At 43.3% G+C, this 21,259-nt stretch overlaps 1 protein-coding gene across 2 annotated transcripts in view; it reads right to left on the bottom strand.

The window, feature by feature from the left end:
• The window catches only part of GPR158 (G protein-coupled receptor 158), a 329,386-nt gene that overhangs the window by 27,859 nt on the left and 280,268 nt on the right, over nt 1-21,259 (bottom strand). For both annotated transcript variants that reach the window (XM_088457824.1, XM_088457825.1), the window contains exons 7-8: nt 10,742-10,980; nt 2,937-3,075 (exon numbers count right to left, since the gene is read on the bottom strand). In XM_088457824.1, coding sequence (XP_088313950.1) covers nt 2,937-3,075; nt 10,742-10,980 — 378 coding nt within the window. The remainder of the gene's footprint in view (nt 1-2,936; nt 3,076-10,741; nt 10,981-21,259) is intronic.

Raw genomic sequence — 21,259 nt, 5'->3', positions numbered from 1 at the left:
GGGAGAGAATTGCAAGCGTACAAGAAAGAACTGGTGCAACACAGGCTAGTGTTGAATTATTTAACTGCTGTTACTGGAGGGTATTGCGTAACATTGGCCACCCAATTTGGAGTAAAATGTTGCACCTATGTCACCAATGATACCAGCGACCCTAAGGAGGTGATAGACCGGAAGATGGATGAAATTCTGCAGCTAAAGTGGGAATTTCGCAAGAACCATAACGCTTCAGTGGCTGAAGTAGGGGAACAGATAGAAGGATGGGTGTCATGGCTGAACCCAGTAAAATGGTTCTCGGGTCTAGGGGAATGGGTCCAGGAAGTGACCGCCAGCATAGGCAAATTCTTAATCCTTATACTGATTGTCATCATAATAATTGGCATATGCGCCCGGTGTGTTCCTATTGTGTTGAAGTGTGAAAAATGTAGAAACAGAGTGAAACGAAAGAACGAAACTATGATGGTGGTCAGTAATGACAATATGTATACTGAGGTAAATATAGAACTTCATTACAACCCTGAACTAGGAAATACAATCATTTGATGTATTATATTTAGACATGCATAGAATGTATTATTGAAATGTTATTCATAGAACACCTCAGATGATGTAAAGTCTCAATTCCCCTTCAAGACTGCTATTATAAGACTGGTGCATTCCCACACCTTTCACATGATCTTCCAAGATCTGCGGTGTGCGTCTAATAGTAGTTTTATGTCCCCACCCAGAGACACATTATTGATGGATAAAGAACCACCTTGTGCCATCCCATAATAACACCAAATAATATGTAAATGTAAGCCTAAATTAAATTCTAATAGTAGATTGTGATAGCATGTTGTTTGCTATCAAAGGGTGGACTGTCGAAGCTGAATAATTGGCTAAGACAAGTTCAGGTTAAAATTTAATCGTGGCAACGCCATCTTGCGACTGGCCGCAAGACGCCATCTTGAATATGAGATCGCAAGACGCCATTTTGCGAATGGCCGTCTAAGCGCCATTTTAGACAAACACATTTTAGTACATGTGGCGATAATACTTATAGCACCATGCATTTGCATCTTTCACCATTTCTCATACACACACTAATACACAATTGCGCTGTTAACTAGTCGCATATTAGCGAATGCATAGGACTTTGTATGAAACCGCTGTTTTATTAGCTTTATGCGCACGCATCTGCCCCAAGTTAACTAGCGTCCTTATTTTAAACCCTGAATACCCATACATTACATTTTCACACATAAGGTTCAATAAGCTCTAAAGTATATGATTTAAGTTGGTTCAGTTAGTTTAAATGCTGAGAAATAAAGATATTTGATAACTAAGGTATTATACATGCTAAACAAGTCATGTTTGGAGTTGTACTGATGCGTATCCTTTTTACAGTATTCCGGTGTAATCGGTGGGGAGATCGCATCATGCATTCCCGAGTTATGGATCGCAGAGCCTACAAGCAACAAAATGTATATTTTAGAAACAACTGGTAGGATGCTACGAGAAGCATGAAGAGGAAGACCCCCAGCTGTTAGAGGCAGGGAGAGTCTGTTTGAACCAGCCTGTTAAATGTGTTGTAACAGATGCTTCACCCCTGAGAACCAATGATATCAGCAACAGACTTCCCTATTGTCCTGTATATTCTGGGGGGGTATAAATATGAGTGCACGAACACTGGTTCTGGGTCTTCGTGCTGAATGACGAGGGGTCTCTTGCTGATGCCTATCTCTGGGTCCGGAAGCGCCTGCGTATGTATACTGTACTTGCGGTCTATAAATTGTGTCTTGATCAATTCCGTGTAACTGTCTGAACTTTTACCTGAATATCACTTGTGCTTTGGAACCACAGATTCCACGTCTAAGTCTTTATTTATGGTATGACTGCGTACGCAAGCTAGCGTCATCCTTAGAAGGTATAGGCAGGACATTAGAAGGTATAGGAAGGTGTGTATAGAGGTTCTGATCCAGTATCGTTACCTACCACAAGGGTCTCATCGCAAGCCCGATGGTCGTGATGGTCTTGACCATCGCGACCATCTTCCTGGCCGCTCGCTATAGTTGTGGGTGGTCACCCACAGCTATGCGAGCGGCCAGGAGGCTGGTCTATAAAAAAAAAAAGACCGGCCCTGATTCAGAGCGAGCACTCTGTCAGAGCGTTTTGTGCAGGGCTGAGATACCCGACGCGGGACCTCAGAGAGGTAAGTATTACAAAATATGGGTGCAGGGTGTGCAGTGTGGGCCCCCCTGGACCCAGGAGCCCGTGTGCACCCATTTTAAATACGCCCCTGCTCCCATGTATTGCTTGGCTGGCACTCACCATCAGGGATCAGACACCAATGTTTACCATTGGTGGTCTCTCATTGATGGTGACAACACTACCACTGATAGTTGCTAACCATTGATGGTTATTGACCAACCCTAGTATATAGCAGGTTTAGTTGTTAGGAGATTGGTGGTGGCTCCAGTGCTATAACACTTGGGAGTTCCCCCTTCCACTGATCTCTTTCCCGGTTACTCGCATGTTCATCAGAAGTAGAGCTGCAAAAGTCACCAGTTACATTCATGTAGTCATGGCGATGGTACAATACTGCATTCCATTAAGTGCGAACTTGAGAGTTTAGACTCAGAAATAACAGATGAAAAAAAGAAACAAGGGAAATTTGTGTTAACTGAGTTACATTAAATTAGGGATGTGCAGGCTCGGATTAGTTCGGATTTTCCCGCCAAATATCGGGTCTCAGAAAGAGGCAGGAAAGATGACGTTTGTCCATGAAAGATGACGTTTTGTCTTTTTCTGAGACCCGTTTTTTGCGGGGAAAAAAATCAGAATTTGTCGGGAAAATCCAAACTAATCCGAGCCTGCACATCCCTACATTAAATGAATAATAATATCCAGATGAAAATCAATCCATACAAAATGTAATTTACTGTACAGTCACTTGCCTAATAGTGTAGAATATAGCTGAGATAATCAACTCATTGTGAACGGCAACAGCCATGTAGCGTGGTTCATGGAAGGCAGATGGGACTGTTCGTACTGCATAACAGAGGTAAACACCCCAAAGAAGGAATAAAGTTTCACCTAAATGAGATAAAAAGAACATGTCATTATTAAAAGTATGTGGATCCATCAGCCATTATACTGGGGGTGCTCATCAGTCAATCAGTACAGCAATCTAAGAACTACTTATACAGTATACCTTGAATAACTTAAAAAAATGACAATATTAATACACATATCCAGCTTGGCTACACCACAGTCTGACAACAGGAGAGAAAGAGAGGGGGTGGGGAGAGAGAGAGAGAAAGAGAGAGAGCGAGAGAAATAAGCTTAACTCGGTGGAGTTGTCAGGGCATCAGTAAGACTGGTTAGTGAGATGTGTGTAGCTAGCGTGTGTATATAATATATATATATATATATATATATTTGTACTGTCAGTCCGGCACTCCCATGTAGTAAAAATGCAACCTTGCCCAGGTGCCTCTATTGGACAATGATGCAGAAATAGACAAAAAAATGGCACTCCGGGTCTTCAAAAATGCAGATACTTTAATCCATAAGTGGGATAATCAGGCCGACGTTTCATGGCCCCGAAACGTCGGCCTGATTATCCCACTTATGGATTAAAGTATCTGTATTTTTGAAGACCCGGAGTGCCATTTTTTTTGTCTATATATATATATATATATATATATATATATATATATATATATATATATATAAACAAGTCATCTGACTAAGCTACATAGAATCTGCAACGTACCTTCCTGGGTCAGGAAGTCTGAGATGGAAGACGCAGATCCTGGGCCCAGCACTCCCAGAAAATGTCCCCGTTTCCAGAAATGCAGGCCAACCATGCCCCCGCTCCGCCCCCAAATGGCTGCTGCAGCATGTCAATCATGCTGCAGCTTGGGGTCACAGTGTGCGAGGATGCAGGACCAGTTCAGTTTGGAGATCTACGCAAGCCATTGGGTTTGCGTACATCTTTGAATCAGACCCTCAGATTGTAGATTACTGTGGCCATCACGAGTGACGGTCGTGATGGCGATCTGATGCTGCATCTCCGGATGCAGCACTTGGATTGCAGATGCTAACAGGAGGCGTATTTTTTCTACAGATGCCTCCTGCTGCATTAGAATATTAGCTGGACGCTATTGCACAGCCTCTTCCATGCATCTGTGCAATACCAGCGGAAAAGTATCGCGCACGTGCCCGCTACTCCCCATATTCAATTCCAAAGTACGCGAAAACAGGAACCTGCGAATCTTGGACCAGGAACAATTCATAGGACCCCCCCTAAAGATGTCCAGACATGGGGGATCACTATGGGTACCCCCATTTTTGTCTGCAGAAGAAAGTCGGGTTTTTAAATAGCCGCGGCAGGTGCATAAATGCGGCTTTGAAGAAGGTGATGCAGAAGAGCATTTAGAAGGTTTTTTTGGAGAAAAATAACTATGCCCATCAAATTTGGGGTACTTAAAAATAGGTGCAAACATATCTTTAAGTCCCATAAATGATTTTTTAAAATTCTGCAAAAATACACCTGCCGCTACTTGTGCAATGAAAAACACACCTGCCTAATATAAGGGAACCCCTCTGGACTCCATTCCGCTAATTTACAAGTGTCTTCCCTAATTTTTTTTTCTCTAACCCCAAAATGTAACTAATTTTATTGGGGTGTCCCTATTTTTTTTAACAAACTTTTTTTGATACAGCTCGTTTTAAGGGGGCATTCCAAAGGGTGCAGACTAAGAGCCTGATTCAGAGCCGCTCGTAAGCGGCCGCTCGTTTGTTCCGAGCGATGTTTGCCCAACTGCGCATGCGTACGGATCGTAATACGCTTGCGCGAACCAGTCAGTGCGGCCGAAAATCGTTTGTTCGCTAAATAGCGAATGCCTGCTAATATGAGTGACAGGAGGAGGCATATGTGGGTGGTAACGGGGGAAGGTGCTTGAAAACGGGGAGTGGAGATCAGAACGCAGGCGTGCTTAAAGGTCAAAATGGGCGTTTTATGGGTGTGCATAATTAATACAGCAGCGTCACTGACCACGTTACTGGGTTATTTTATAGTCAGAACTGCTCGCAAATTTGTGGTAGGAAAAACCAACCACAAGAATAGCGAGCAGTTCATACACTGGTCGATGTACTCGATTAATCTAATAAATAGCGGACATGACGTATGATGCGAGCGGCCAGGGGGTGTTTTTATCAAAACAACGACCGCATGTTTTGTTCGCTCGTTCAGACATAGAGGCGGCAACAGGCCACAAAGAGCGAACGGTTCATTTGAATAGCCACCCCCTTTTTCTGAACGAGCGAGCGCTAATAGCGACCGGCTCTGAATCAGGCCCTAAGTTTTTTAAGCCTGCACACCTAAGACCCAATTCTGCACTTTTTTTTCGCCAGCAAAAGGCTGGCGAAAAATTATCCCCTTTTTTTTACATTGACTTTTCGCACCAGCGAAAAGTCAATGTAATTGAATATGGGGATAATTGAAATAGGCGAAAATGACGTAATTTCGCCTCAAGTTGAACACAGACCTATGGATCAAACACGAATATCCCATCTCTGTCATCTTTATTCAGAATTCTGAAATAATCTCTTTTGTACAGTGACAGGAGTTCATGAAAAAGGAATATATATTATTTTGCACACAGATATATACAGTATATCATTCGTTTACTCAACGACGGCAAAATTATTTAATGAAGTTTTTCCTCTTTAATATGAAAAAAGTATTTTAATATACTTTCTTATGTCTTTTCCAGAACATTGGTCTGCTGTAATCCCCAACACACTGTGATGTTTGTTCATTATGATCAGAGCACATTATCGAAGAACGCAGCTTAAACATAGCATTAAGCGTGTCTTAAAATGTAATGTGTTGGCTGAGATAATGGAAATTAATCAAGTGGCCTACTTTACAAAGAAAAGATTCTAGGAAATTGTAACTGCTCATTTGCATGTCATTAACATATACAGGCATTTTAAGTTGAGTAACAAAAAAAAAAGCCATAAAGCGTCAGACGCTGAGAGAAAACTATTTTTGCAATGTGTAATCTTACTGTATCAGAACCAGGGCCATAGCTAGGGTAGTGCGGCCGGTGCCATCGTACAGGGCACCACAGGTCAGGGGGCGCTGTTTGGGCCTGTCAAATTCTGTTTATTATCATTCTTGTTTGTAGCTTCCTGTTATTTCATCCCCAGCATCTCCTGGCCTCCCCTACCTCTTCTCTTCCCTGGCCCTTTCCCATGAAGCCTTGGCCCTTTTTTGGGTGCATTATGTCCCTTTGAAAAATGAGGGGGGCGCCAATGCTCTTTCTGGCACAGGGCACCAAAAAGTCTAGTTACAGCTCTGATCAGAACTATATAAAGTTGTGATTATGGAATCAGATGCACAACAGACCTCATACGCAGTGAATGACATTGGGGTACTGTACACAGTGTGTAGCCAACCTGAATTGGCTGGTAATGTAGAACAATGGTTTGTACTTTGCTATACAATATGAAATATCTCAACTTCTCTTTAGGGAACTTTTACATACAGTATGTATCTGTGAATTTTGTTACCAGCTTCTTTAATAAGGCAATTTGTGCCTGATTCAGCGGTGCACGCTGACTGCACGCAATGCCGATATGCACGTAGTTGGCTGATGTTGGAAGAACTGCGCATTGTCCGAGTCACACTGTGCATGTGTCCTGATCGTTACCGCATGAAGATACAGAATCAATATGGATGCAGGAGTTGTGGATTTCAATGGGTGTGCCTTGGAGGTAATGGGGAGAGGCTAACCAGGCGAGTCGTGAGCGTGTCACTGACATCAACTGCATCAAGAAACACAGGACATCATATTCAGACTGAGAAATTGAAGCTTCGCTGGTATCTCTAAAGACACACTGAGACGGATTAGTGCCACTGCAAGTGGGTGTCTTAGTATACTCAGAATTGCAGCATTGGCATGTAGATCATAGGTGTGCGCAGAAGCTCGCACAAGGGTGACTGCTTTGGCACTTCCGCCTCCCCATCGCCTTCTCTCACTGGGACATATGCTGGTCATACACCTGCACAATTTTCGATGAGTCGTATGATGAATCGTGTAGAAATAGTGTATTTTTTTAGTAGGATACGATCGGATGCGTGCTCCCGCAGCTCTTAAAAAGTATCGTATGATCAGATGTGCATCGTATCTTGTGCAGATTGTATCGTGTATTTTGTGCATGCGATGCATTGTGCGTCCATTCATGTTATTTCAATTACTTTTTCCTGATGAGCACGTGAGGCGCACGATCAATTGTACGACAGATCGTGTGCATAGAAATACAACAAATCGTGCCACCGGGACTGCCAGGGAGCTCCGGGGAGTCGTGAGGTGAATCTTATCTAATGCTGGTCATGCAGGTGTATGGCCAGCATTAGACTACTCAAGTAGTGAGTAATGTTACTTCCAGAAGGAGGGGGGATGGGGTCCATGACCCAGCGGAGTGGCAGTTGCCAAAGCGTTACCCCCTGTGCCGGTTTCTAGGCACGCCTATGATATGCAACAAAAGGGGCAGCCGCGTCTATGTGCTCCTCTGAATCAGGCCCTTCGTCTTTTAGGTTTAGTGGATTGCTATCCTGGCTAAAAGTTGTAGCCTACAACAAAAGTCTTTTCCGTCTGTACCATACTCGCTGACCTATAATCTGCCCCCTTCGAGAGGGGGCAGCTAGGTCGGTACTGCAGGGAGCGTGGAGCAGCTGAAGTGGGAGGTGCCAGTGGCGTGGCGATGCAATAGCGTCATCTGGGCCCCGCTAGACAATGCAGAGATTACCGGCATTGTAAAGCAGGGCCAAGATGACTAGATTCACCACAAATCGCATCATCAGCCACCTGTACCGACACTTCAATCTGGAAGTGGGCAGCCGGGGTAGCAGCTGGCACCGGGAGACTTGGCTTCTTTTCCAGGCGGCTGGGAGTGCCACACGATTTTCAGGAGCCTCACGGCCATTTCAGTAGAGTAGGCAGGTATGGTCTGTACACCAAGTACAATTCTACACAAAAAGCAGCTTTGTGTTTTTTCCAAGCAGTGATGAACTAAGGAGTGGGTGGTAACAGGATCAAGGGGTATTGACCCTGCAATCAGAGGCTGCCGTAGCTCTGTGTTCTGCATGCACTGTGCATACAATGCAGAGCGCCTTCTCAGTCTCCTCATCAGCGTCATGTGACACCTCACATCTGTGATGCAGATAAGGGGACTTGGGATCCGCTCTTGGTGTTTGCACTGTGCATGTAGAAGAGGATCCAGCCATGGGAGGTGAGTACCTGGGGACCATTGGAAGAGTGGGGGCACTGTGTAGTATACAGTGGGGGCAGCACTGTGGGACATATGGGGGTGGGAGCACTGGGGCATACTGGGGGAGGGGAGCCTAATTAAGGAACTGCCAGAGTACCAAATATTTTAGGTACGCCACTGTATCTAAGGCAATTATCAGTAAATTACAGTAATAATAGATAGTGTATGTTTTCCAGGTCTCCGCACAGAACAAGTTAAATAATTACTATCACCTTTGAATCTGTTGTACAAAATGTGTCAGTCAGTAGTGACTACACGGAGTATGGAAAACCTGCACTGTTTGGAGTCCCTGAGAAGTGGAATTTGGAAACACTGGCATTGATGGTACATAGCCATTGCTGATTAACATACAGTGAAGTGATTAATATAAAACAGTACATCCAGTGAAAGTCGCAGAGAGGTACTGTACAATCTAATAAATGAAAGTGATCTAAAAGTATGCAATATACATTTATATAAACTGACCTGCTTTCTATTTCATTTAAAAAGATTTATAGCTTTCATCATATTTATTGTTTTCATATGTTTGTTATTGTTTAAGTATGCCACTAATTATAAGAGTAGCTTCAGGGGGTCTATTTAATATGTTAGAAAATTAAAACGCTGTCAGTTTATCAACTTATCGTGTTGTTTATGACTTCTTATTTTTGTTTCCGCAAGTCAAAATTATGACAAGTATAGGTTACAAACAGTGCATTTATCTACTATGGGCCTAATTCAGAGGTGCACGCAAAGGCTATGTTTGCAGATCTGAATGATTTTCTTTCTTACTGTGCTTGTGTATGGGTTGCACTGCGCATTCGCCAAGTTAGATTACTGATGGCGCTAGCAGTGAGGACTTGAATGCAGTATGATTGACAGTCAGGAACTGTTTGTGGGAGGTTACAGGGGTGGCGAGGCAAACGTAGGTGTGTCAAGAGTCAAGACCATTTGGGGGCGTGTCTCAGCCTGTGAATGCAAATTTGTACGCAGTGGTGAAGGCTCTGGCGGCTCACTTGCACCCACATGCAGAGTGGTCATAGGGTTGCTCAATAGTGTGACCGATGGTGCGTCTTTGTGCACAAGTGATGGATTTGAGACGGCATTAGTGAGCGTCTCAGCACAAATTCCTGGGGTACAATTTGCACACAGCTGCGTACAGAATCACAGCCGCAATTTGATTTGCGTGCCGCTCTGAATCAGGCCCTGTATTATAAAAACCAACACACTAGGATATTCCTGAAAATTCGGGATGACCACCACAAGCCAACTCAGAGCAGAGAATACCCATTTTAATTGCACTTTTCTTAAGGCCACATTTACTTTTACTGCACTGTAAATCGTTTTGGCTTTGCTTTCCGCAACTTACCAAAAGCTGAAAATGCCATTCACATTGTCTAACTCAGCGCGTGCAGTAAAACAAATTAGAAGTTTGCACTGTGGACGTGAGCAGGATCCGGGAGGATGGCTACTCTCCCTGGAGTCATGGAGGAACTCGACAAAATTGGGGAGTCTCCCAGACATTCCAGAAATTAAGTATGATTTGTAATACCTCTTATTTAGGGTAACACACACTTTGTAACAAAATAGTTATGAGACATCAGTTTTGCACCAACATAAGCTGGGTGTAAGTTTTGTAGTCGATGATGATAACTGGTGTACCTTTTCTCTGGATGCACACAGAATCTACATATAAGGTTACACACATCTTATACTTAAGATGCTTTCAACTCAAAACAAAGATGTGAACATGCAGTCACATCTACTGTATGTGCTAACCCAAATAGGGCATCTGTACATATAACTGAATGTAGCAAAATCTAGCAGGGTACTGCATGATGTACTCCCACAACAGGAGGATAGTCTTAGATTACCTGCATTTGCTATGTTGTATTAACATTTATTAGTACTTGGTTATGGTTCATCTTAGTTTGGGTTACACACAAAATAATAATTCGGCTTACAGTTACATATAAAATAATTAGAGGTGTGCGCTGACCTCCGTGTTTTGGTTTTGGATCTGGATTCATCTTTGTGTTTTGATTTTGGTTTTGCTAATCTACGCTTAAGTATTTTGGTTTTGGATATGTTTTTTTGAAAAGTGATGAAAAGTTTCTAAAAATCGCTAAAATCATGTATTTTTTGCAATCCAAAACCTGAAAATTCAGATTTAAAATTTGAATTCCGAACCACGGGAAAAACCTCAGGAGATCAGAGCTGCGACTCGGATCTGTCCGGATTCACAAATTCAGTTGGATTTGGATTACTGGAGAAACGAACAGCGCATCTCTAAAAATAATGAATCCTCATTCATTTAGTATTATAGTTTAAACTATCGTCCTAAGTCAAGCTAACTTGATATATATATATATATATATATATATATATATCCAAATGAAAACAAGGAAAACAATTATGAAAAGCAAACTCGACATACCAACAGCCATCATATAATCCCATCGATCTATCAAACACATATTAAACTGAAGGTGATCGGAGGTTTCCCCTTGGACAATAAGGGAGATGTTTCGGTCCATGTTCTGGAAAACAGCCGATGTCCAGGCGATGAGAAACCACAGCACTAGTAACAGAATCACAGACAGCATCCGCATGACTCTCCAGCTGGTCATGTAAGGGATGCGCTGGGCAGTGCGAGAGAGAAAGACCTTCAGCACTCTGTAATAAATAATATATAATCAGTTATATAGTAGCAGATATTCAGATTAAGAATTACAGGTGTGTTTTACCAGAGATGCCAATTAATGACATTTTTAGACAATATCTCCTCAGTATAATAAGCCCCTCCTTAGTGTGAAGTATAGTACTGCACTAATGCATTACAGTATATAATAAATAGTAGCTCACTTTTTAAAAATAGCAGGGATATTGTACATATATGAATGAGCGCTTGGAAAAATTCATGTATATATATATATATATATATATTGTGTGTTGCACAAAACCTGTAATAAAAAAGGGGTTAATAAGCCAATGTTTATAAGCCTCTTTTGCCCATTTAGACTGTCCGTGAAAAAACTCTTTGGGTTCCAGTTGCAAATGTAAGGAAAGTATTGCCGCAGGTCGGTCTAGCTGACTGTCCCTGTTCCTGCCTACCTTCCTGGTATGTTTGTGTAGTTGATTTGTGTAGGTTTAAGCTGATTCTACCCTACTGGGGTCAGCGACACCATCGGGCTTTTTTGTCTGTCATTGGCATGGGAGTTTGGATACCTAGAGTTGTTGGTGATGGGGTGGCAGTTGGCCTCTGTCTAGGACTTGAGTTGTTGGTGATGGGCTGGCAGGTGGCTCCAATCTAGGCTTTGAGTTGTTGGTGAGGGAAAGCAGTTGGCTCCCATCTACAACTTTTATTGGATTATTTGGGCAAGATGGCGATAGTGTGAGTAGGGCTGTTCTTTCTTCACAATCCTATATTTCCCCCCCTTTCAATAAATAAATAAATAAATGGCCCTAACAGTGTGCAGTTTGTATATTCTCCCTCTGCTTGAGTGGGTTTCTTTCGGGTGCTCCAGTTTCAACCCACACTCCAAAATATACTGAAAATTAACCCTAGTGTGTATGTGCGTATATATGTGGTAGGGAACATATATTGTAAGATCCACTGTGAAGGAATAAATATTCTCTATGAAGCACTGCACAATATATGTGCTTGGGTTGGGTATGGGATGCCGGTGCTCGGGATCCCGGTGGCCAAAATCCCGACAGGGTTAGGATACCAACAGTTGTCGGTCAGTATTCTTACCCCTCTCCCTACACTAACCCTCTCTCCCTGGGACCTAAACCTAACCTCCCCCTAGTGCCTAAACCTAACCGCCCCTTCCCCACACCCTAAACCTAACCCTCCCCCCTTAGTGCCTAACCCTAACCTGCCCCTTAGTGCTTAACCCGGGGGTGGTCAGACCTTTGGACTCGTTGATCTATTTTTAAAGCTAAAAACCTTTCGGAATTTACCAAGCCCGAAAAAGGGGGCGTGGCATGCAATTTTTTTTCGACACCTATTCATTGGCAAAACTTTTTCACAGGTTCCATTGCATTGAGTTTCCGCACTGGCGAAAAGTCTCCGGAATTGAACATGGAGGAAACTTTTTGCATGGCGAAATGACGTCAATCGCTATACACACCTAATTGAATATAGCCCATAATCTTGTCCCTATGTAGTACAAATACTGTCTACAAACAGGGGCGTAGAGAGACCGGCCGGCCCCGGGTAAACAGGGGCGTGGCTTATTTGCGGGAGCCGTGGCCATGCCCCCTTAGGATTTGTTTTATTTTAAAAAAGACTTTTGATGCGTGCTGGGGAGGGGGCTTAACCCAGGTGCGGTCAGACCAAATTTTTAAAGCTAAAAACTTTTCGTAATCTACCAAGCCCGAAAAAGGGGGCGTGGATTGCAAAAAGGGGTGTGACCTTGCAGCAAGGGACGACACACAGTAGTGCCCCTTATACACAATGCCCACTGTAGTGCCCATTATGCAATGTCCACTGTAGAAGTGCCCCTTATGCAATTCCCCCAGTAGTAGTGCCCCTTATGCAATGCCCCCAGTAGTAGTGTCCCTTATGCAATGTCCCCAATAGTAATGCCCCTTATGCAATACCCCCTGTAGATGTGGCCATTATGCCATTCCCCCTGTAGTTGTGCCCCTTATGTAATGCCCCCTGTAGTTGTGCCTCCTGTAGTAGTGCCCCCAGTAGTAGTCCCCCCTCCCAGTGCAGAACAGCACGCCCCCCGTGCAGTACTTACCTGTCTTCACGCTGGCACTGCACCACACTGTCAAAGCTCCTGCTGTCACTCCTGCTGTCGCTGACTGGATCTAACTGAATCTAGCAGGCGCGCAGGCTCCTGACATTGCGGATGACGTCACCCCCGAACTGCATCACTGGGAACGCTGGCCTCTGAAGCGATCACAGGCTTCTTTAGCCTCTGATTGCTTCAGAGGCCAGCGTTCCCATTTGCTGGCAGTAAGTTGATCGCGATCTACCGGCGGGATAACCACAGGCTACCGGTAGATCGCGATCAACGGTTTGGCTGGGCCTGGCCTAACCCTAACCCCTAACCCTCCCACTAACCCCACTACTTACCTTTGGAATGCCATCGCCAGGATTCTGACAGGTGTCAGGATTCTGGGGCCAGTAGTCTAAGCTCCGATATCCCGACCCTCAGGATATTGACCGCATCATATATGCGCTATATAAATAACTGGTAATAATAATAACAACAAACAAAGCTGACGCTTTTCCTTGCCATTATGCCTACATGTCTTTATTATAGATGTTTTGTCCTCTATTCATCTAGTGTATAAAAGTAGGCTGACATTAGTCAAATGAAAATGTATGACTATACTAGGAAAGACCTAGGTGTTTTACTGTCTAATTACAGGATATATCTACCGGATTTTAATATTCCTTTACTATAATGTGTTGATGAAGGGAGTTGTACCTGCCCCCTCCAAAGGTTTTCAGCAACATACAGTACTGTGGAGTTCCTTCAGCTAAGGCACTGAATTTGTGAAATAAGAGTGTAAAGGTATTGCAGGACATGGTGCCAGGATGTCCTTACACAGAGAGCAATTGGAGGTGGCAGCTGACAAGTTGTTGAGGAAGTCAGTTGTGAAGTTTTGCACATATCTGAAGATCCCAAGTAAGAGAAAATAAACTTTATTCTCATTTATTTATTTTTTTCATAAAAAAAATAATAATTATAAATTGTATTTTCTCTTAGGTGGTATATTCACATATATTCATTATTGAAATTAAATATATTGTACTGTAAGCATAATGGGCCCTGTATAAAATGTATTTGTTGCTTACAGAAATGTAGAGCTTCAGGTGCTCAATCTTCTAATGCACATCCAGACTTTCATCTGGCCATTTTCTGCCTAGTAGTCCAATTAGTAGCAAAATTAAGTTATTATATAGTAGGGTGGTATAACAGAAACTGTAGGAAGATATAGGGGCATATTCAATTAGGTGCGAAAAGCCCGTACTTTTGGCATGCCGGACTTTTTGCCGACGTCGCTGGTTTTCCATGCGCTCGTCCCCGCTTATCCTCGTATTCAATTAGAAATCAGCGAAAACGGGACCCGGCGAAATGCAAACAGGCGAAAAGTGCTGTCAGATTTGGGGAAATCAGCCTGACACCCCCCAAAAGATGCACTGACATTGGGGATCACTATAAATTCCCCCAAATAGCCCTGCTGAAGGTATTTGGGGTACTTAAATGCTCTCAATAGCTTCTAATTAGCGTCTTTGCACAAGTGGTGAAGAATAGCATTTGGCAGGTTTTTTTGCAGAACATAAGTAGTCCCAGCAAATTTGGGGTACATGAAAAAGGGTGCTAGCGTATTTTAATGGTTCTAAAGTGAAGTTTAAAAAAATTAAAAAAATCCACCTGCAAACTCAAAAACACCTGGGGCATACTTGGGGACCCCCGTGGAGTCTATTTCGATAGTTTTTAAATTTGTCCCCCAACTTTGGACTTTTTCACCCCCAAAATGAAAGTACTTTTTTGGGGTGATCTAAAGTACTTTTTAAACTTTTTTGAAGCAGTTTACCTTTGGGGGACTGACTCAAGGGTACAGGGGGGGGTTTCGAAGTTTGCACCCCAAAACCCCAATTCTGCACTTTTTTCGACACCTATTCATAGGCTAAACTTTTTTGCAGGTTCCATTGCTTTGAGTTTCTGCACCGGCGAAAAGTCTCCGGAATTGAATACGGAGGAAATATTTCGCATTATATTACTATTTCTATTGTGGTCATGGTGTGGGCTGGGGAGGGGGGTTTCCAGGCAGACGGAAACCCCCCCTGTGTTTGCCTATGGTGCACATCATCTGATCATCATCTCATGCTTTCCCTCCCATCTCCTGATGCATGACATAAGCTAAACTACAGATTTAAATGTATTTTCTGTCTGGAAAAACAAACAAGGATCTATAAGGACCTGCACTATTCAGAAAATACTAAGGGTGAATACAGTGTAAATTTTGCTTTGGTGTCCAAATTTGTCAACTACAATGCTGTTCTCATTATTCAATTAGTTCTTAAATAAATCAGTGAGGAGAGAATGTCAGGAATCTCTTTGCTACATGTTTAATGTTGACCTAGAAATGGGCTGTTCCACTACAATGGGGTCTATGTACTAAGCCTAGGAGAGAGATAAGGTGGACGGAGCTAAAGTACCAACCAATCAGCTCCTAACTGTCACTTAACATGCTGTGGGGTCTATTTACTGAGCCTTGGATGGAGATAAAGTGAACTGAGATAAAGTACCAGCCAATCAGCTTCTAAATGCCACGTCACAGGCTGTGTTTGAAAACTGACAGTTACTGTAGGAGCTGGTTGGCTGGTACTTTATCTTGGCCCACTTTATCTCCATCCAAGGCTTAGTAAAAGTGGGTTTCCTCCGGGTACTCCAGTTTCCTCCAACACTCCAAAAATATACTGGTAGGTTACATGGCTCCCAAAAAAAATAATAATAATAATAACCGTAGTGTATATGTGTGTAAGCATGTAATAGGGAATATAGATTGTAAGCTCCACTGGGGCAGGGACAGATGTGAATGGCCATATATTCTCTGTAAAAGCACTGCGGAATATGTGTGCGCTATATAAATAACTGGTAATAAATAAATAAATAGTCCCCTGTGTTTGCAAGATTACAGTTAGGAGCTGATTGGTTGGTACTTTATCTCCATGCACTTTATCTCCAAGGCTTAGTACTGTACATAGACCCCAATGTCACTAGAAGGTGCAAATGTGCTCCTTCAAAACTACAGAATGATGTCCGGTTTACACCACCTTCAAGCAACTGGATTAGGCCCTTTGCAGGAAGACAAATACTGTGCGCTCACACATACAACTAGGAACCCCCTCCACCCCCCAATGCACCTTCTCCATTCCTGACCACTCATGTACATAATCCCATTCCAATAAAAAACAAACTGTTAGGTACTCCCTTTGGGTGCAAAGCTACTCTCGGCCTATTTATGTTACTAATCTGTGCTAGCAAGGTGGGCCCCAGGGGCATGCAGTCAGAATGTCGACAGTCACAATGTTGACACCACGAAGTCGACAATGATGATATAGTCATGGTTAAAATGTCAACATCATTAATGCTAACAGATGGAAAATGTCAACATTGACAGAGTGTCAACATGGGAAATATCAATATTAGGGTTAGGGATAGCATTACAGTTATGGTCAAGGTTAGTGTTAGGGTTATCAACAGTCCTAGGGATAGAAGTACACTAAAAATACATTGTCGACATGTCAACACTATCAATATTATGACCATGTTGACATGTTCAATGTCAACTTTACAACCATGTTGACAGTCTCTTGTCAACCTATTAAATATCGACATAATATACCACACCTGGCCCTAAGATGTCCAACTACTCTAATTTGTAAGTGAAAACTCTAACAGACCTGCAGGTGCCGCCATTTTGTCACTCAGGTTAGCTTGCGCAAATACATGTGAGAGAGTGACATTTATAGAGAGTTCCAAAGGATCCTGACTGAAATAAGTCTCTATATAAATGTACATATGATATGATATGATATGATATGATATATGATATGAAACCACAACATTTTTCTTAAACATATTACAATTGAAAACAGGCAATTGCTATATTTTAAATACCAGTAGATAGCAAGTTAATTTGCAAACATTTTGCTATTCATTTTCGGCAAACTTCCGGCTTAAGAATAAAGGCCTTTTTAAACTATTTGTGAGCTGGAGATTTTAGTCCTCATGTATCAAGTCAGTCTGAAAAGATCACAGGGCCTGATTCAGAGCCACTCGCTCTGACAGAGCGCTCGCTCTGAATCAGGGCTGGGCCTTTTTATTTTTTTAGTGGCCTCTTGGCCGCTCGCATAGCTGTGGATGGCCACCCACAGCTATTGCGGGCGGCCATGATGACAGCCGCGATGGTCAAGACCATCACGACCATCGGGCTTGCGACGAGACCCTTGTGGTAGGGTCTCGTGGCCGCAAGCCCCAGAGATATTTCGGCTCTAACAGAGCCGGAATCTCTCCACTGACATCACTCGTGATGTCAGTGGGGCCGCCCCCAAACGGCAGGCGTTCTCATGGGAACGCCTCCGTTTGGGCAGCCACCCCCCCGGCCCGCCCACCAAAGGGGGCGAGCTGTCACTCAACATCGACAGCTCGCCCCCTTTGGTGCGAGACCCGGAGCGACGGATTGCCCGTCGCTAGCCGGGTCTCGCGCATGCGCATGAAAGAGCCGGCTCCGTCGTGCACATGCGCTGTGGACCACCATCGACCCAGTCAGGTCTCTAAAAATCAAGGGTGGGGTACCTTTTTTCTGCCGACGGCCATTTTGTTATGTATAACAATATTTGTGGGCCCCGTGCAGACCACGTCCCCTCTCCGTATGATGTCACAAGGGCAGGGCCACAATCGCCAGTGATTACAGCAATGCCTGGAGCATCCTGAGGATGCTTCGGGGAACTGTTAGGGCAGCAGTGTAACCGTCTGAAGCGTCCAAAGGACGCTGCAGGTGGCACTGCTGCATAGATTCTGGCTGCAGGGTGTCATTCTAGGCACCCTGCTGCCCAGATGAGGATGGCAGAAAAAAGCTCTGAGGGCCAGACCAAATGATTCCGGGGGCCTTATACGGCCCCCAGGCCTGAGGTTCCCCATCCCTGCTCTACATGGACATGTCTAGCAGTAGTAGAGAAGATTCTAGAAGGCACTAATGTACTGTATTCTAATTGTAACAATGTTGCCGAACCTTGGCAAGCAGTTAACTCATAGTGCCATAGGAAAACTGATGTGCTTAAATGTGGTTTTCCCACAGTGTGATGACAGAAAAATAAATCAAATCATCCTATTATGATTTTGGGGGATTTTAATAAACTATTGAGTAGACGTTCTCTTTAAATGAGTCATTGTAATGAGATTTGCTCTTGTCTTTATTTTTTCTAGTAATCTTTTCCTGCTATTTTTCTCCTAGTGTTAATCTGATGATGAAACTCTCTCAGGAGTGTAGAGTAAGCATAGGTTGATTGCTCATTAATCTCCTTATGAATTATTGGAACAGGCGTTACATTTGCTCTTGCTCTTACACATGTTGGATCTCGTTTGCAGTTAGGAGCAAGCCAGCTAAACTTTGCACATAGATATCCACGTTGCCCTACGAGTGATGCAAAAGTCATTATTTCCATAAAGTGAAAATGCTGCTTTGGCATGTAGTCAGTGGCGTAAGTTCATCCCAGACGCCCGGAGGCAAGTTATAATTTGGTGCCCCCCCGCCACAGCCGCTGACACTACTGTAGCAATTCGCATGCAGACAGGCTATAGATAGACGAAGGCAGCAGCTGATGGTCTGACATGGACCTCTCCACTAGTGTATGGTGGCTTCTCAGGTGCCGGGAAGGGGTGCCATGTATTGGGCAGCTGTGAGGATACTCTCCGAGTACATAGTTACAGCCCCAAGTGGGGTGAATGTTGTGGACAATGGAGGAGGTGCCCCCTTCAGAGCTGGAGCCTGGCGGCAGGCGCCTCCATTGTCTCCCATAGTTCTGCCCCTGCATGTAGTACATAAAGGCTGGTCAGCTTTATTCTAAGACTGTGATTCAAAGTTGAGCTTGGACCGACTCTTTAAAAAACCTAAATCTGTGCACAATTTGTTCATATGTCCCACCCAGAGCTGGTAAAGGCTTTAAGTGGCCCAAGATACTTAAGCTAGGGGGGGAGTTATGGTCTAAGAGCATGGTGTCATCATTCATGAGAGAGAGAGAGAGAGAGAGAGAGAGAGAGATATACACTAGTAGCTGTTACCTACTATAAAGGCAGTCAGACCAATTCCACCACAAAAAGAATATGTATTTAACGTCATCATTAAAGCGAGGTAACATTAACATCACACACCCGATATGCACTGATAACTAAATACAGATCACTTGTATGTCACACACCTGACACACACTTGACACTATAGAAAGATGACACTGATATCACGCACAGGTCACCAATATCATACACCTGATACCAGTGCTATAGAAAAACTGTTTTTTTTTTTTAAATATATACAGTATATACAGTCAGGTGCATAAATATTGGAACATTGACAGAATTTTAATATTTTGGCTTCTATTCACCACCATAATGGCTTTGAAATGAAACAAACAAGATGTGCTTTAACTGCAGACTTTCAGATTTAATTTGAGGGTAATTACATCCCAATCAGGTGAACGGTGTAGGAATTACAACGGTTTCTATATGTGCCTCCCACTTTTTAAGGGTCCAAAAGTAATGGGACAAAATAAACAATCGTAAATCTAACTTTCACTTTTTAATACTTTGTTGCAAATCCTTTGCAGGCAATTACAGCCTGTAGTCTGGAACGCATAGACATCACCAGACGCTGGGTTTCATCCTTGGTGATGCTCTGCCAGGCCTCTACTGCAAATGTCTTCAGTTCCTGCTTGTTCTTGGGGCATTTTCCCTTCAGTTTTGTCTTCATCAAGTGAAATGCATGCTCAATCGCATTCATGTCAGGGGATTAACTTGGCCATTGCATAACATTCCACTTTTTAGATAAAGGGAAAAAGGTATCCAGGCGCTAAAAGGGTTAATTTACACACCCTGAGGCAGCACGGCTGAAAGGGATAGTCAGTCCCAATAACAAGAGTACAATATATATGAAAAAACAGCTGGTGTGTCAGGGGGTATAGGTAATATATGACAAGGTTCGTGTATTAAAATAGACAAATTTATTGACAATTAAAATAATATGATAAATAAATATACATATATCCCTGGATGGTCTAATAAAAAAGACTGTGCATAATATCACATTAGTAATCTTTCTGTAGAAATACCAGTGTCCAAATTGAATGGCTGCAGGCCCGCTGGCTGTAAAAAGATTGTGTCCAAAAAATGAAGATACAGATTGATATACTTGTCACCACTGTGTTATAAAGTATCCTTTGAGTAGCAGGAGAAATGTTTCAAGTAGCCCAGTGTTGCCTTTTATATGGGTGAGCGGTCTATGGTACGGTGTCACGATGGAAAGCTCTCACCTGTTGTCTAGGGAGCTTGGATCTCCGTATGACGGCTCTGTCTGTAGCGGCAGCAATTCCCGTGATGAAGAGACTCAGTCCCCGCGAGCAGCTTGCAGCATAAAGCGCAGGAGGCACAGCTGGTGTTTGCTGACCTTCCCCTTGTGGTGTTCGGCAAAGGGACCGGGCTGTACAGGCGCTGAGATGGCTTGCAGCGGCACAGCTCAACCCAGGTTAGGGGAGCTGAGAAACCTGTGTAGCCTGAGTCAATGAAAATCTCCGCGCTCTGTGGCAGCCAAGGTAGTTCAGGGCACGCGTGGATATATCTGGCAGCGTTGATGGTGATTGCCAAGCAGGACAGGTATCAGGATACCGCAGTGATGATCCAGGGGTAGTTCAAATGTTTGCACCTACGCGTTTCCACGCTCCTCAGGCGTCTTTGTCAGTCTTTTTTATTAGACCATCCAGGGATATATGTATATTTATTTATCATATTATTTTAATTGTCAATAAATTTGTCTATTTTAATACACGAACCTTGTCATATATTACCTATACCCCCTGACACACTGGCTGTTTTTTCACATTCCACTTTTTAGCCTTAAAAAACTCTTTGGTTGCTTTTGCAGTATGCTTCGGTTCATTGTCCATCTGCACTGTGAAGGGTGCCGGACTGTAGATAGACAGTAATTAGTTAGACAATGTCTAGATCGACCCCAGTTGTTAGACAGTCAATAGATCGACAGGTACAAAAGGTCGACAGGTACAAAAGGTCGACACACTAAAGGTCGACATGTAAGAAGGTCGACAGGTACATATGACTGTCTAACAACTGGGGTAGATCTAGACATTGTCTAACTAATTTTTGTCTATCTCTTATACCACACCCACTGTGAAGGGCCGTCCAATGATTTG

The sequence above is a fragment of the Taudactylus pleione genome, unplaced genomic scaffold (genome assembly GCF_031769625.1).
Source record: "Taudactylus pleione unplaced genomic scaffold, aTauple2 ptg000788l, whole genome shotgun sequence".
NCBI classification, from domain to species: Eukaryota; Metazoa; Chordata; class Amphibia; order Anura; family Myobatrachidae; genus Taudactylus; species Taudactylus pleione.
The sequence above is the reverse complement of the archived record's forward strand: the minus strand, read 5'-3'. Positions and strand labels throughout refer to the sequence as shown.